Source organism: Euwallacea fornicatus, chromosome 11, assembly GCF_040115645.1.
Source record: "Euwallacea fornicatus isolate EFF26 chromosome 11, ASM4011564v1, whole genome shotgun sequence".
Taxonomy (NCBI): domain Eukaryota; kingdom Metazoa; phylum Arthropoda; class Insecta; order Coleoptera; family Curculionidae; genus Euwallacea; species Euwallacea fornicatus.
In genome coordinates this window covers 2,783,082-2,799,043 of record NC_089551.1, presented here as the reverse complement: position 1 = coordinate 2,799,043, position 15,962 = coordinate 2,783,082, and the positions used below count along the sequence as shown (strand labels likewise).

At 36.4% G+C, this 15,962-nt stretch overlaps 6 protein-coding genes across 7 annotated transcripts; 3 read left to right on the top strand and 3 right to left on the bottom strand.

Moving 5' to 3' along the window:
- Positions 1–4: 4 nt before the first annotated feature.
- On the top strand, positions 5–4,846 carry LOC136342219 (mediator of RNA polymerase II transcription subunit 15-like). The gene is made up of 13 exons (XM_066287802.1): positions 5–227; positions 488–627; positions 739–849; positions 1,014–1,162; positions 1,231–1,350; positions 1,837–2,089; positions 2,236–2,429; positions 2,481–2,544; positions 2,604–2,871; positions 2,953–3,120; positions 3,176–3,308; positions 3,386–3,526; positions 4,668–4,846. The coding sequence occupies exons 1-12, from the start codon at positions 172–174 to the stop codon at positions 3,518–3,520; spliced, it is 1,791 nt and encodes a 596-aa protein (XP_066143899.1). The 5' UTR covers positions 5–171; the 3' UTR covers positions 3,521–3,526; positions 4,668–4,846.
- Positions 4,148–9,987, bottom strand: Bcs1 (Bcs1 chaperone). Its single transcript, XM_066287483.1, has 10 exons — positions 9,574–9,987; positions 9,383–9,522; positions 9,118–9,330; positions 8,735–9,068; positions 8,426–8,684; positions 5,046–5,290; positions 4,862–4,985; positions 4,662–4,805; positions 4,455–4,606; positions 4,148–4,402 (listed from the first exon to the last, which is right to left on the bottom strand). The coding sequence occupies exons 1-10, from the start codon at positions 9,894–9,896 to the stop codon at positions 4,195–4,197; spliced, it is 2,142 nt and encodes a 713-aa protein (XP_066143580.1). The 5' UTR covers positions 9,897–9,987; the 3' UTR covers positions 4,148–4,194.
- LOC136342224 (uncharacterized) lies at positions 5,638–6,875 on the top strand. Its single transcript, XM_066287809.1, has 4 exons — positions 5,638–6,051; positions 6,106–6,226; positions 6,278–6,573; positions 6,627–6,875. The coding sequence occupies exons 1-4, from the start codon at positions 5,891–5,893 to the stop codon at positions 6,826–6,828; spliced, it is 780 nt and encodes a 259-aa protein (XP_066143906.1). The 5' UTR covers positions 5,638–5,890; the 3' UTR covers positions 6,829–6,875.
- Positions 9,988–10,226: 239 nt separating the features above from the next.
- Positions 10,227–14,064, top strand: LOC136342221 (O-glucosyltransferase rumi homolog). Of its 2 annotated transcripts, none has more exons than XM_066287806.1 (5): positions 10,227–10,474; positions 10,534–10,702; positions 10,755–11,041; positions 11,093–11,286; positions 13,124–14,064. In XM_066287806.1, the coding sequence occupies exons 1-5, from the start codon at positions 10,321–10,323 to the stop codon at positions 13,547–13,549; spliced, it is 1,230 nt and encodes a 409-aa protein (XP_066143903.1). In that variant the 5' UTR covers positions 10,227–10,320; the 3' UTR covers positions 13,550–14,064. The 2 variants fall into 2 exon arrangements, with proteins under 2 accessions (XP_066143903.1, XP_066143901.1); XM_066287804.1 differs by having other exon boundaries at positions 10,228–10,474; positions 10,531–10,702.
- Positions 10,704–13,052, bottom strand: Gmppb (GDP-mannose pyrophosphorylase B). Its single transcript, XM_066287808.1, has 2 exons — positions 12,086–13,052; positions 10,704–12,033 (listed from the first exon to the last, which is right to left on the bottom strand). Exons 1-2 carry the CDS (start codon positions 12,852–12,854, stop codon positions 11,705–11,707), a joined length of 1,098 nt encoding a protein of 365 aa, XP_066143905.1. The 5' UTR covers positions 12,855–13,052; the 3' UTR covers positions 10,704–11,704.
- Positions 14,057–15,705, bottom strand: Tmem43 (Transmembrane protein 43). Its single transcript, XM_066287807.1, has 5 exons — positions 15,565–15,705; positions 15,289–15,512; positions 14,946–15,237; positions 14,598–14,889; positions 14,057–14,545 (listed from the first exon to the last, which is right to left on the bottom strand). Exons 1-5 carry the CDS (start codon positions 15,664–15,666, stop codon positions 14,325–14,327), a joined length of 1,131 nt encoding a protein of 376 aa, XP_066143904.1. The 5' UTR covers positions 15,667–15,705; the 3' UTR covers positions 14,057–14,324.
- Positions 15,706–15,962: the final 257 nt, after the last annotated feature.

Below are 15,962 nucleotides of genomic sequence, written 5' to 3'. Positions count from 1 at the left end.
ATTTACTTAATGTGTTTTCATTTTTCCCTTCATGTTGGATTTAAGTCCATTATTTTTTAATCTCTTTAACTGTTTTTAACCTTTTAACAGCGTATTAATTACATATTAATTAGAAAAATTGGTGCAGGAAATCGCATAAGATAAAAACAATCCCAGTTTTATTCAAAAACCATGGCGGACGACTCCTGGAGAACTCCCGTCTTCAGACAGAACGTAGTCGCCAAGATGTAAGTCTGTCTTTAAGCCGCACTAATTAATAATTTCTGTAGCGAACAGAAATTCATATTCTTAACATCTTTTATTCAATATGATTTAATTAAATATTATTAAACTCTATTTGTAAAGATTAAACTGGTCGTGTCAAGCATTTGTTTACATAAAGGCTCCCATGAAGAGTTTTATTTGAGAAAATTTCCCTCTGGTTTTTAGTTAGCAATGATCTTGTCCCCAGTTTTTAATATATCTAAAATCTCTGATTTTTTTTCAGAGATGAGGCCATTAGGCAATCTGGAATGAACACCTCTCGAAACAGTATTGAAATGGAAAACCATGTATTTCAAAAAGCCAAAAACAAAGAGGAGTATTTAAGTTTTGTTGCTCGCTTGATCCTACATGTTAGAGAGATGAGTAAGTGAGATATATTTATTGTTTTTAATGAATTGTGATTCACCCATTTAAGTGACTTGTATACCCAAGCAGATGAATATTATTAAGAGAGCAAATATATTGTGTTGGTAGATAGTAAAAAAGGACAACCAGGGGCCATGAACGGTGTCCCAGGTGCGCCACAGCAGCAGGCACCAGGCATGCCTGATCCCATTAATGCCCTACAGAACTTAGCTAGCCAAGGTCAGTTTCCATCTTTAAATTTGCAACTCCTTGTAGCTATTTAGTTACTCATTCAAGTTTAGGATTACCCCATTATGAAACTACATTAAAAAAATCTATTAAATTTAAAAGATACTTATGAGGTGTGTTGAATGATTGTAAAATATACTAGTAACTCAATTCAGGCAGCCGAAATCCTATGGGTGGCATGAACCCTCAGCCAGGTCAAATGACTGGTCCAGGACAGCCAGTTTCAAATATGATGCAAAACTCGAATTTTAATAACCGTTGTGGAAATCAGCAAATGATGGGCATGGGAGGCATGCCAATGCAAGTAATTTGATTAATTGCCTGATTGTTTTTTGGAGAATTATTGTTGATTTTTTTTCTTTTATTTGAAAGGTGCCCAGAATGCAAAATATGGCAATGACAGCAAATAATCCTATGCCAGGTCAAATTCCCATGCAACTCCAAGGGCAGATGGGGGGTCAGATGCCAGGACAAATGGGGGGTGGCATGCAAGTAAGGTTTAATTTAAAATTGCAAGTCCCCTTCATGTAGTGTATCAATGCCCAGCTTAACAATGAAAAACCAATATTTCATTGTTGAAGTATAAAATTTCTCAGATGAATAAAATTCTTAAAGGAAAAAAACGCCGAAGGCTTGAAATTGTTTAGGTCTTAAAAAAACTTTATTTTGCTCAAGATTAAAATTTTTAATATACATACGTATACACAATTTCCAATATTCTGTAATAAACTTGATTGAATTTTTTGGATCTCTTATTGTCAGTAATTGGCATTGGTCATCCCTAGTTTTTATCACAAATATTTGTATTTCTGATCTCTAACTAACTTCTAAATAATCCTAGAATAGAGACGTTGAGAAACCATTTTTCAAACAAAAATTATGAATTTTACACTGTTAAATAACTGTAACCACTGTTGAATATTAGTCAATGTTTAAATTTTTAATGACAATATTCGTATTTTTTTTATCTCTCTGTAGATGCAACCACAAGTGGTAGGTCCAGGTCAGATGAACGCTGGCCAAATGGGAGGTGGTGGTATGCCAATGGGACCGGGTGGTATGTCAGGACCCATGATGCAAACGTTGCCCCCAAAACAGCACAACGCGCCTGGAGCCATGTTATTAAACCCCAATATGATGGGCGGCGGGGGCTATGTAAGACAGGCCGGTCCTGGACAAATGTTTGTTCAGTCGCCTTTGCAGGCATCCGCTCAATCACCTGCGGGCGCCGGTAAGTTATTTAAAAATGTTTCTATTCCGGACCACCTTTAACACGCAGAAATGTGCTCTGTGCACATGTTGCTGATAAATTTGATCGATCTTTTGTTAAGATTCCTATGCCGTGTACGAAATGAAAAATGAAGAAGTCATATTTAGGTATTTCCCAGCCGCCTAGTGCTTCACCAGCTTTAGCTCCTAGTCCTGGTTCATCGATGGGGATGCCTATTGGTGTGAGACAGCTGGGGATGACTCCTAGTCCTGGAACGTCGCTGAACACACCTGGGCAGCCTGGACATAGTCCTATGAATGCCGGAGGGACTTTGCCAGATGAGCAAGCTTATAGGGAAAAGGTAGGCTTGGATTATAGTCGCAAATTGTTATTTGCAACGCGAAAATTTCAGATAAGACAACTCAGTAAATATGTGGAGCCTCTTAGGAAGATGATCACTCGAATGGGGAATGATGGTATGTAAGTTTAATTAAAATTTTTAAATTGAGGTTTGATATAAAAAAAATTAATATAGATGGAGAAAAAATGAGTAAAATGAAGAAGTTGTTGGAAATATTGTCTAATCCGCAGCAGCGCATGCCGCTGGAGACGTTGATTAAATGCGAGATTGTATTGGAAAAAATCGATTTTAAACGAGGAGATGGACTGCCTTTTAAGGAGCCTCACGTATTTCATTCTTTACTTGATGCAGTATCGCAAAATTTACAGAGTCCGGTGATCAATCACACGTTGCACAGAACTTTTGGGCCCACCTTGGACGCGTTGTTTGGACCAGAATTCAAGTAAGTTTTTGCCCATACTAGAACTTTGTTTACAGAGTTTATAATTCAGATGTGTTAATAGTTCTAACATTATTAACTTAGATTAGTACCCCCTTTGAAAAAAATGTGCATAGAAGAACCCACAAGCGACATTCCCGACGTTTTACAAGGTGAAATTGCACGTTTGGACCAGCGTTTTAAGGTCAGTCTTGATTCTAATCAGCCCCCAGGCGCCAAAGGAATTCAGCTCACTTGTTGGTTGGATGACAAGTACGTCTAATTAAAATTTTTGCCCTCTGAAATGTCTATTTTTGGCAATATTTAGGCAACTACCATGTGTTCCTCCCATATCAGTAACTGTTCCTGAAGAGTACCCAAAGGAATCTCCCACGTGTCATATGGCTCCGTATGAATATAATGCAACCGAGTTTCTTTCTGACGTGCAGGATGCTCTTTTGGCAAGTTTAAATAATGGATTTTCAGGAATTTTTTGTTCCACTTTTGTGTAATAAAAATGATCCATTTTTGGATTCAGGCGAGAATTAAGAAACTCCCCAGAAACTTTTCCGTTTCACATTTGCTGGATACCTGGGAAATGAGCGTGAGACAAGCTTCATCACCCGCCGGCGCCGTAGCAATAAATTCATTAGCAGTATTAATGGGATTGTAATCAAAGGTAACATTTATTATTTTTCATAATATTAATTATGTGTAAAGCTATCTCGGTACTTTTCGTCTAAAGTCATTTGATTGACCAAGGGCTGTGTGTTTATAAGTAGTATTAAAAATTGGTCTTAAATTCCTCAGCTTTTTTTCTTTAAAGAAATTGTGATGATCTAAAATTTTCAGACTTCTTTAGCGACAGTCTGTCATTAAATAATTCCCATAGACGATTAATTTTAGTCAAATGTTGCACTTTGTTGTACCTGACATCCATTTTTCTCACAGCAGAACCATCAATTAGGATTCCTTTTTCACACTTTATGTGCAGAGAACTCGAAAAAATGTTAAAATCTTGACAGTCTTATGGTGCAGATTTAATCGAATTATGTCAGCAGTACAGGCCATTTTTTACTTTAAAAAAAAGACGAGCATATTTTCGTTTCTCCTGATATTATATTTCTGCTTAAAGCAAATGTTCCTAATTTAACTACCAGGACACAACGAGGTTTTCAGTTATCAAACGAAGTAAGCAAATCTTTGTTCACCATACATGTACTTATGCATTTAAATTAAATGATATCACCTGCTTTTGCGCCTTGAATCACCAATAATCACTTCAATAATTGAACTCAGCTTATTGCAAATTACCAATATTTTATTTGACACACTCAAGTTTCACAATCAATTTATTTGTATTAAAGTTGAATTTTGTGAGAAAATTTCATCGATAACCTCGTTGATTTTCGCCACTACAAGTTCAACTGGCACTTGAATCACTAGGTCGATCACTGAAATAATGACCCCGTGACATAGAGTGGTGAAAGCATCGGAGAGTATGTCGATAATCCAGTCTAACAGTCCCAAACCTCTGAATCTGAATTTTATGGATCTAAAACAAATATGTAATTCAATTATTATTAACAATAAGGGTTACAAAATACCCTGAATTGATGATGTCAGCTTTGTGAACAAAGGCGTGCAAATCAGTAAAATTTATTCCAACCTGGAGGTTGAGTTTTACATTAGAAATTTCAGCCTTCACATCTCCAGTGACTCCAACCAAAAGTGCTTGAGTGTGATAATCATAAGTTATCTAAAATTGCCATTTTACAACAAATCAATTATTTTAATACTTATTTTCGTTATACCAACAGGGAGTCGAATGCCAAAGGGAGGGTTATCTCCAGAATCTTAGTGTCCGAAGAATAAGTAGCCAAAACATTGTCAGAAACGGTAATCGTGGAGAGGTGCTGTATCGACCCGTTGGTACAATTAACATATCCAACCAAAAACTGTAGAAAATACATTAATTAAACAATTTTTGAAAGTAAAATCAACTGCGTATTACATTAATATACTGGTCAGACAGTTTCATAGGATCAAAACCATTTTCAATCATTAATTGCTGGATATTAATTAATATTTCCCGAACATACCGAGTGACGTCTGCTTGGATAAAACCAGCTCTTACACTAAATAAAAAAATGATCCTGTTTTTAGCTTTAGCCAATAAACAACTATAACAAACTTACGAATGGTTTTCCTCACCCCGTTCCAATACAGTTCTCTTCAAGTCCTGCCTTAGCTTGTCGTCAGGAAGGAGCAAAGGTAAGTCAATAGGAGGTAATATCTTAGGTACTATTCCTTTCCTTGTTTCGATTTTTGCAGTTGTCGCCAAGCTTAGAGCTCCCAAAAGCACCACTAGGACGAACTTCATTTTGTTTTTTGGATTGATGATAGTTTTATGCAGAAGTCTAGCGTTTCTTTTATATGCACCTTATCAAAATAACCTTATCTAGGTCTAGGAACAAGTTATCAATAATTGGAGTGTTTGTGGCTGCTTTCGCATTATATATGCCACTTGAGATTCATTGTTTTAAGTTTTAACCTTGCCAATGATAAGTTAGGAGAGATATGAATGATTTGCAGGTGGCAGATGTGCATTTATGTTTTGCGATAGCCTAAGAAAAGTGCTACGCAATTAAAACGGTACCTTTTTAATGACTAATCACTTTTCAATAGCGCAGCACCTTTTCAACAGCGCAGCACCTTTTCAACAGCGCAGCACCTTTTCAACAGCGCAGCACCTTTTCAATAGCGCAGCACCTTTTCAACAGCGCAGCACCTTTTCAGTAGCGCAGCACTTTTTTTTCTTGGACAGCATGGTGCGTCTAATGCATGCGTGCGGTGCGTGTGAAATAAGAAAGTACAATGAACAAAAATCTCAAGTATTTTTATTTATACGTGGTACTTGACAAAAAAAATATTCTCAATGGCTGGAAAAAAATCAGCTGACCTGAATTCTCTTGAGAGATAAAATCCTTCGACTGTTATTTAATAGCTGGGTCTACTTATAACACACGTAGTAGTCGCCAAAATGAAGAGTCTCTATGTTGTATCGCTGTTCTTGTGTGCCGCTTTGGCCTACAAGCTTGTGCAAATTGAGCCCGATTTTGTAGGCAGTACCCAACTAAAACTGGCCATCATAGATGAGCTTAAAGATGTAGTTTTGAAGCTCCCTGAAATGAGTCTTGATACGTACGTATTCCTCTCTGAGGGTTTTGAGTAGGTTGACCAACGTGAAAGTTTCAGGCTCCAAGATACAGATACGGCGACTTTGAACGAATTAATTGACGAGATTTTACCTCGATTTAATGCGATCATTGTGGAGGCTGGTATGGATCCCGCAATAATGCCAGATGAAACAATTGATGTAAAACAATAAGTTTTTGGCTATTTTATGATATTAATAAGTGGTTTCTAGGTTAAAATTGGGTCATCGCATCTAACCGAGGGCAGTTTGTCTAACTTGGCTACAATTCAACGTTACGAGGACGTAACAGTGTCCTACGATCAAGACGCAAACAAAATGGACATCGAATTCATCTTGAACTGGGAAGATTTACTCCTTACTTACAAATACCATACTAAAGTGCCTCTAATTAGTATCTCTGGACACGTCATTGGTGAAGTCAAGCATCTCAAAGTGCATATAAAGCTCGGCGTTGATTTCAATACTTATCATCTCGTCGTAGACGCACTTGATTTCAAACATACTGGGTAAGAGGAAAAGACGGGGATTTTAAGGCGAATTTCATGTTTTTACTTTACAGAAGTATAAAATTGAAGTTTACGGGTAATGGCCTGGTTGACTGGATTACCAATGCCATGTCCGCAGTGTTCTCTACAATTTTCCATAACTTAATTTTGAAAATTATTAAGAATGTGACTATGGATCCTGTAGAAGAGATCATCGCCGCTTTGAATGAAATAATCGATAAAGCTTTGAATCCTACTACGACTCTTTCTTGGTAAATAGATAATGAAATATCGTATAAAATGTCTATAAACCATTTTCTTACGCTGTGTTGATAATTACTTACCTAACAAGTGGTCTTTGATACTAGTTAAGTGTGTACAATAATTTTTCTATCAGCATAAGTTGTCTTCTCAGTAAGTCCAAATATGTACCCAAAATCTTTTTATAGGCGCAAAAGTTCAATGATGAGTTTTGTTTGAAAAGTATTTTCTCTCTCTCTTAGTTCGCTTTTTTGTTTTTGGGATGCCCCCGGGCAAGATTTATATTCCTCTTTTCTTCGGGGTTTCTCCGAGATTGTCTCTTTTATTGTGATTAAGCGTTTTCGCACACCCAGGGGGGTCTTGACAGGATTTCGGGACTTCCCCCGAGTGTTATGTCATAAATATATTTTTTTGTCGTAGTACCTGGGGGATACCCCACCCGGGGGATTCGAAACGGGGGTTTTTTTTTTCTCGTTCCGGGGATTCCCCCTTATTATTTTTTTTAGTTTTGGTATATTATTTAATCATCCGTAACTCACGAGGGTGGAGGGAAGGGGTGAGAATTTTTATGTACTTCCCCTCCTACTCATACATAAACCTCTGGGGGGTGTGACCGCGGCCCATCCACCAACTCCTCCTGGAAGAAAAGTTCCAAGGTCCGCCTACAACATGCGCGCGGTCACCCACCTGTTGGATAACCGCGCCGAATGCCGCTGGACTTCGGTAATCGAACGGAAGGATGCAAACCAATACACTATTCAACTACATCATTATTTTTAATTTGGAAACCCCATATAAGTTATGAATTAAACTGGTAGAGAAAAAAATTTCATAAGGCCTGTTTGATATAACCTCAAAAGTTCTTCACCTACAGGATTCGTTAAGTAGAAAAGACAGCATCAAGCAAGTTATACGTCTGTGAAGTTTATTTTTTTTTATTAAGCATAGTTAACAGGCTTGTTACGAAACTAAGTAACTTCTCCTGCAGTTAATAATAAAACAATAATGAATGCAGGAAAACGAATTGAAAGTTAGATAAGCGTTGATAGTCGTCCATTAACTTTCTGCTACACATAACTGGATGTTATTAAAACATATTTTTCGATGAATGGTTGTGTTCCTTCTTATTTCTCCGTAACAAACGCTCTCGTGCAATAAAATGGAATATACTTATTCAACATCAATAACAATCCTTCAGGATTCCAGGAGTAATGTGAAATGTTTGCTTGGTATCGTTTCGTTTAAGTTTCCAATAATGAATTTGACCCTAACCTCGTTTCCAAGTATAAGTAATTCGTGTATATATACTGCAATGAACCAATCCGCTTTTCTGATAAAACAGAATCCAAACACATTATATACATTAGATCAATTTGCATTTTTAAGGACGTTTACTTTACTGTTAAACACTTTTTTAGATAAGTTTTACCCAACATGTTTGCAACTTTCGCAAAATTTCTATGGTTTGGTGGGTTGAGTGACAACTTAATTATTTTGAAACGCAGATCCGCAATGTTCAAAACAATAATTAAGTTGTCGTATGCTTCTTAACAACATTGGTGAATAAAAAATAAACCCATTCATACTAAAGAATATTTTATATTCAAAATTAAAGCTTCCATATCATTTTATAATCATTAATCACATCCTCAGCCTTCGTTTGCTTGTGAAACATGAAAAACCCTTGAATTTGAGCAGGACTTACGTCCCTCCCTTCGTCCAGTACTTTTTCAGCAAAAAGTCGGGACTGTAGCACTGAATTTTCTCCCGGATAAAACCTCAGAAACATTTGTTCCAATTGCGGTTTTGTGCAGTAACCTATATACTCTTTAAGATCCACTCTTCCTGGCCTAATTAAAGCCGGGTCTAACCTGGAATTTCACTTCAAGAAAAATCCTATTGAATACCTCAGAAAAAGTACCTTTCAATATAATTAGTAGTCATAAACAATATTCTGGCTTCAGTGCTTGCAACACCATCCAGGCAATTCAATAAACCGCTGAAAGTGACGCGATTTAATCCTTGATAGGCTGCTTTTTGCTGTTCAGTGTCTTCTCTAGACACAAAGGCTGCGTCTACGTCTTCAAGAAGAATAATGCTTTGTTGCGGAGCTATACTTAACAGATGGTTTAATCTGTCATCTGATAAGCCCCTTTCTGATAAATTTAAAACACAGATTGAGAAACCAAGCTCCCCTGCCAAAGCTGTGATGTAGGAGGATTTGCCGCAGCCAGGCGGGCCGTATAATAAGTATCCTTTATAAAGTGTAATTTAGGTTTAAAAGACAGCATTACACTCACTTACCTCGGCGGTATGGAATACCCCGCTCTGAATACCAAGAAGGGTTACTGATGAATTCTTGACAGTCATTTAAAATCTGTTCGCTAATGCCTGTGTCCAAAATGACTGAAGAAATTGGCCGCTTTTTTCTGGGGTGTCCAAACTGACGCCATTCACTGCCCATTGCCGAATACATTATGGTTTTGCCTTCATGCTGCTTTAGTGCCATTTGCCTAGCTAACAATATCCAGTATTACATGGGACTTTGCATTACTTAACACTAATTTACCTTCTTCTAAAATATTAAAATAAACTTGCTTATCCCATCCAAATGCAGTTAGTTGAACAGTTTCCCATGGCACTCCCATATGAAGGTCTAAAGTATGTTGCTCACGAGTCCTCTCCACTTTGATCCAAGTTCTCCCATACCTTATTTCTTGTGAAATCAATTAAATGTCATTTTTAAATAGTCCGGCTTACTTGAAAAAGTGAGTCCCAATACTAGGAATGAAGTCATATTTGGTCGTGATGTGCCCACTGTCCTTTTGTTCAAAACTAGTTTCAATGCTTAAATGCTGCGTTTGACGAGCTCCTTTGTTTGTCATCCATTGCAGTAACCACTGATATGACTTGTCTCGACAGGGCACTTCAAGAGTGATCATGTAATGTCTCCTAAACAGGATAAGGGACGTTTGATAGCCCTTTCGAAGAATTGCAGCTCCAGCACCAACTCCAAATAAACCGAAACCGGCGCCGAAATATGGGTTGTCCGACAGTGAGCTTAAGTATTCGATTAAAGTCATAGTTAAGCTAATGATCAGTTATGTTTATGTGCTTAAAGTCATATTATATTGCCTAAAAATATATGAAATAATGGTTGCAAGATTTAAAAAATTCTCAATATTTACTTAACATAACCAACAAAATATCAGCTGATTAAATATTAAAATCAATGATTTGACAATTAAAACTCTCATAACTACGTAATTAAGTATGCGCTGGTGAAGCCTCCTATAATTCATAGATTTTTTTGATGTAGCGCTATGTGTAAATCACAGAGTTAAATACACATTTTACTATCTAAAAAAAAATCTATACCTTTATGGTACCATCTACTGGTAACTAGTAAAACTAATTATAATTCCTTTGCATAACCTTAAAATCTCAAGGTCTTTTGTATTTTTGTTTTTCTTCCCGATCTCGTAATAAAACTAATTTTTTAATATTATGCAGATAATATATAGCAATTCCCAGCTACTAGTATGTTTTATTTACAATACTCTCTTAATAATACACTCTCTTCATGCAACAACACTTAATGAGTCAGTTCAAAATGAAGATCCAAATTGCTCCCGAGAGAAGCTCAACAAGTATACAAAAGGTAGGCTCTTTTCCTAATTTTAAGATTATATTTATGCGTATGACCGTTGCTTCTAGAAGCTAACGTCAAATATAAAAAATACTTGAACCTTATCCAAGACGCCAAACATGTGTATAAACCTTGCAACACTAACCATTGTAACTGTCATGCTCCAGTAATATCCCAAGATTTCAGGATGTTTAAGGAAAAAGGAATATCAGAGAGTCTCATTCAGAATGTGAAGACAAAGTGTGTGAATAAAATATATTTGCAAAACATTTCTTTTCAATGATAATTACAGAGGGACAAAATATCAAATTGTTGATCACAAATTATATCGAGAGCCCAATTGTATGTTTCCAAGCAGATGCAATGGGGTGGAACATTTTTTATTGGAATCTATTTCTGAAATGCCTGATATGGAGTTTATTGTGAACACTAGAGATTGGCCACAAATCCACAAGAATTATGGGTTTTCAGGACCAGTATTTTCATTTAGTAAAACCCCAGAATATAATGATATCATGTACCCAGCCTGGGCCTTCTGGGAAGGGGGGCCTGCTATTAGCCTCTATCCTCGAGGCATAGGTACAAAACACTTACTTTATTATTGTTTAAAATTGAAAGTCGGACTTTCAGGCCGTTGGGATATTCATAGAGAGAAATTGGGATCCCTGGGCAATAAAACAAAATGGGAGGATAAGCAGGTAAAAGGATTTTTTCGTGGATCTAGAACGTGCTCTGAGAGAGATGCTCTAGTTTTGCTTTCAAGAGAAAATCCTGAGTTGGTGGATGCACAATATACAAAAAATCAAGCCTGGAAATCTGATGCGGTAAGTTGACATAAAATCACTTTTGTTAGTTTGAAAATGATTATAATATAAATATTACAAATATGCCCAATTATCAGTTCCGCAGAATATTTTTTTACTTAAATTTATGGAATAGTAAAGTAGCTCTCTACTTCTTTAAGCTGCAAACTATTGACAAATTGAGAAATACTGTGAGTTTACACCCTTACTTCAGACAGTACCTCATTTAACTTTTATAATACATACTGTAATTCACATAATACACAATTTTCTCTTTTATGAAGTCCCATTAAGAAATAAAGATCTATATGAAATTGATCTCTATCAAGGAATTGTTTCAACCAATTGATTGAAACTCAGTTGATGGGGATTAATTCAATCTAGATTGATGTAGTATCTGCAAACCTCCGTTCAAAAGGAAAACAATTACACACTTCCATCACATAATAATTTGGGGCATTCTCACTGAATGCCCAATGTTTTTATGTGGAAGTACTTGTCCTCCATTTATATATGTTTCATCTTTGACAATTACATCCTCCCCTAAAACTGTAATACCCTCCATTCTCACCCACTGCCCCACTGTGCACTTCCAGCCAACAATGCAACTTTCGAGCCAGGTATTGGATTTAACAACTGCATCTCTTAGTATTGTTGTCCTCTTAATACATACTCCATCCTCAATAACAACACCTGGGCCAATTGTTACATTGGGTCCTATTTGACAACTTTTTCCAATTTTTGCTGTGTGGTGTACAAGTACATTACCTGATACAAATACCTTTCAATCTATGCCAATGTGAAAATGTATTTTTCTTACCAATTACTCCAGGTCCATTATAAAGTTTGTCAGGTTCAGTACTCCGCAAATGCTTTAAATACAAACACATGCCAGTTAAAAAGTCCTTAGGTTGCCCCACATCCATCCAAAAGCCTTCCAGATCAAATGCATAAAGTTCCTTGTCTTTGGCCATGTATGGAAACACCTCTTTTTCAATTGATGTGGGGCGAAGCTCTATTCTATCGATTACACTGGGATTCAAGACATATAATCCAGCATTGATTTTATTTGAAATAAACTCCTGTGGTTTCTCAATAAAACTTTCAATGCATTTGTTGTCATCATATACCACTACCCCATACTTTGAAGGCTCCTCTACTTTAGTCACTACTATAGTACCCTCCTTACCATGACTTTTATGGAAGTCAATCAATTTTTGAAAAGGAAAGTCACAAATTATATCGGAATTTAATACAAAAAAAGGCTTGTCACTTTTCTTTAAATGGTCCCCTGCCAGGGCAATAGGGCCCGCGGTGCCTAGAGGCTCATTTTCATGTGAAAACACCATTTTCACCCCCAATTTCTCAGCCTCTTCAGCCAGTTCCTGCTCCATTTGTTCTGCTCGGTAAGACACAGCTAGGATGACTTCAGTGACTCCAACTTTAACTAAGGCTTCAACTTGGTGAAGTAAAATGGGCTTGTTAGCGAATTCCACTAGAGGTTTCGGCCGACTCAATGTAAGGGGTCTTAAACGGGTCCCGTAACCCCCTACTAAGATTAGAGCTCTCATACCTTCTTGGCTTCCCATGTTTCTGCAGAATTACACCTTTTCATCCACAATTAGCAACGTAAATAAATTCTAGGAAAGACGTGGATGATTTCAGTTTGATAAGATTAGGAATTTTTGTTGTGCCAACGAAGCAAATCGGAGGTTAGTTTTAATGTTTGTTTTGATTTAGGGCAGTGGCTATGTGTTCGGCGGCGTAGTTTTAAATGCAATTTATCGCACATGACGTCATTCATAATGCGCATTTTCCCATGCCATAAGAGAAATTAATTATTTATTTTTTTATTTAGGACACCCTTCAAGCACCACCAGCACCCGAAGTATCCTTCGAAGCCCATTGCCAATACAAGTACCTGTTTAACTTTCGAGGTGTAGCTGCCAGTTTCAGGTTTAAACATATCTTACTTTGTAAGTCGGTAGTATTCCATGTTGGAGACGAGTGGCAGGAGTTTTTCTACGCAGCCCTAAAACCGTGGATTCATTACATTCCAGTGAGCGCAAAGGCCAGTAAGGAGGAGATACAAGATTTGCTAGAGTTTGCAATGAATTACGATGATGTTGTTAAAGAAATCGCGGAGAACGGTTATAATTTAATTTGGAATCATTTGAAGATGAAGGACGTGTCGTGTTATTGGAGGAAATTGCTTCGAAAGTATGCGAGCTTGCTCACTTATAAGCCTGTAAGGGATGAGAACTTGATTCAGATTACAGGTTGAAGCAAGGCTTCTTTGACAGGATATCGAATTCGATGCGGTAGAACGGTTTTGAATAGTTTTATACGTACTATTTTACTAGATTCATATTTACCGTCCTTTAATGTTGACAATAATGATATTACGTACATGTATGTAAGAGATGGAATCGTACCTTGTGATCTCTGACAATAATTACTTAATGTAATCATGACAATAAAGCGACTTAGATTAAGTGTATGACTATAAGATCTCCATATATTTGGTAACTATGCTTTTCTATCAATTTGAAATCAGTTCTAGACTAACTGTAAGATCAATTTAATTCCTTTTATAGGCATTTGATTATTTGATATTGGCTAAATTGAGTGTTACAAATAGTTAATTCCAAGTATATTTTAATATGTTTCCAAACAATTTGTGGGTGATAGATTTTAAATTATCATAAATCGAATATTGTGTAAACATCGTAATGTAAATTATTACTTCTATTGCTCCATTCTATATTTAAGAACCAATAAACAATCAGTCTTGCACAAGCATTTTTATTATTATTCTTGATAATATTTAAATAAATACTTTATTTTGTTTGCATGGACGTTTTACATTCGAAAGAATTATCTAAAATATTCGTGGTTTCTTATGTCGCACTTATAATTTTTAAGCGAAAAATTAGCAAATCCAAAGTTCAATTAATCAAATCAGGATTTAAATTAAAAGTCGTGTTATGATTTGAAATAAATTTGATACAAACCCGCACACTAGTCGGCATTTTGGCAACAACCAAATAATTTACAACTTAATTCCTCATCAAATCATTAGGTGCACCTCCATAGACACCCATTAAACAGTAAAAAAACGGGCTGAACGAGGCAAAAATTAAACTCATTCCCAATAAAGGCCTATGGGCGACCCAAGCGAGAGCTATAACAAACAGAGCTATGGATCCTGCTACTAGAAAATTCATTCCATCAATGGCTTCCCCTGATATGATGTTTGAGAAAGTTGGAACGCAGTTACCTATGAGATTTGAGCTGAATGCACTGCTGTCAGATATTCACTGGAAACTTACACAGAATAATTTTCAATAGCCTCGCCCAACAAATTACAGCGAAATAAATACAAAACGCCCCATAAAGCCTTAACTTCCATGTCTCCAATTTAAAGTCCCAATGTTCAGCACTGAATATTTGATTCAGATCTAGCTTGCCATATCTCACAAGGGCAATCTCCTTGCCTTTAGAGGTGATATAAGGCACTAATGTGCCTTTTTCTTGTCTGGCAACTATAGTCACAGGCTCATCAGTTGGGCCTGCATAGGAAAATTGCACTCTAATATCACCAACTTCAGGGTTGAATACATCCTTCAATCATTATGAAGCATTATTTTTCTCACAACCTTTGAAGCAATAAGACTTACATGGCAGTGATAATAAATACCCATATGCAGCTTAATATCAGATCTGCCAGGTCTTTCATCACTTGTGAGTGTTTCAAATTCAGTAAATTTATCTTTCAAGCTATCACTTAAATAAAATGGTCCTAAACGTACTAGTGGTGCTACATAGGTTACAGTTTTAAGAGGAATTTCTTTGGGATTTTCATGTCCGAAACGAATATAAAAATTATCACTATCAACTAGCTTATCACGCCATTCAGTGATGTAGTAATAATCTTTGTAGCTTTGCTGTTCAACTACATCATCTCTAGGGCTATAATGATATGATTACTCCAAGCATTTAAAGAATGTGAAATGATCAAACCTAGTTTCTTCTACCCACTGATACATTTGCACTCGACGTTTCAATTTTACAGCCTGAATGGAGATGCCATACTCTAGCTCCCCAAGGGGCTCATCAACTTTTAAATCACTGCTAATGTGCACCACATGGCCATCATATTCAGGTTCTAATTTATTAAACAAATTAAGCGATATGGCACTATTGTAGGTTTCCTCAAGTGAGTGATGGTGATGCACTGCTCGACCCTGTTTTTCTTTCAACTAGTAAAACAAACAGGGAAAGAGAGTATTTACTTACCTCATTCCAAGTTAACAGATATAAGCCAGAACAAAGAGCTAAGATACCAATGAGAGATGTTAGCCAGCTCTTTTGGAATTCTTCTTGGAAAGTTATGTCCATTTATACTTTACTTTAATTGTTAAGAAAGGAAGAGTTTACTTAATATTAAATAGAGCGGTAACGAAGACGCATGTCTCTTTAGTGGATGACCTACTTACTGCTAAGGGATGTTCATGGGGATAAAAAGATGTAATTTCAAGATTTTTGTCAGTAATATGTAAGTGCTACACTGTTATATTGAAAACAACGATATCAGGTAATTTATATAACTTTTTTTTTCAGAATTGAGCTAAAAACCTTAAAATAGAAATTTTATTTAAAATTTTTAAATATCTCAAAAATCCTAACCTTATTCC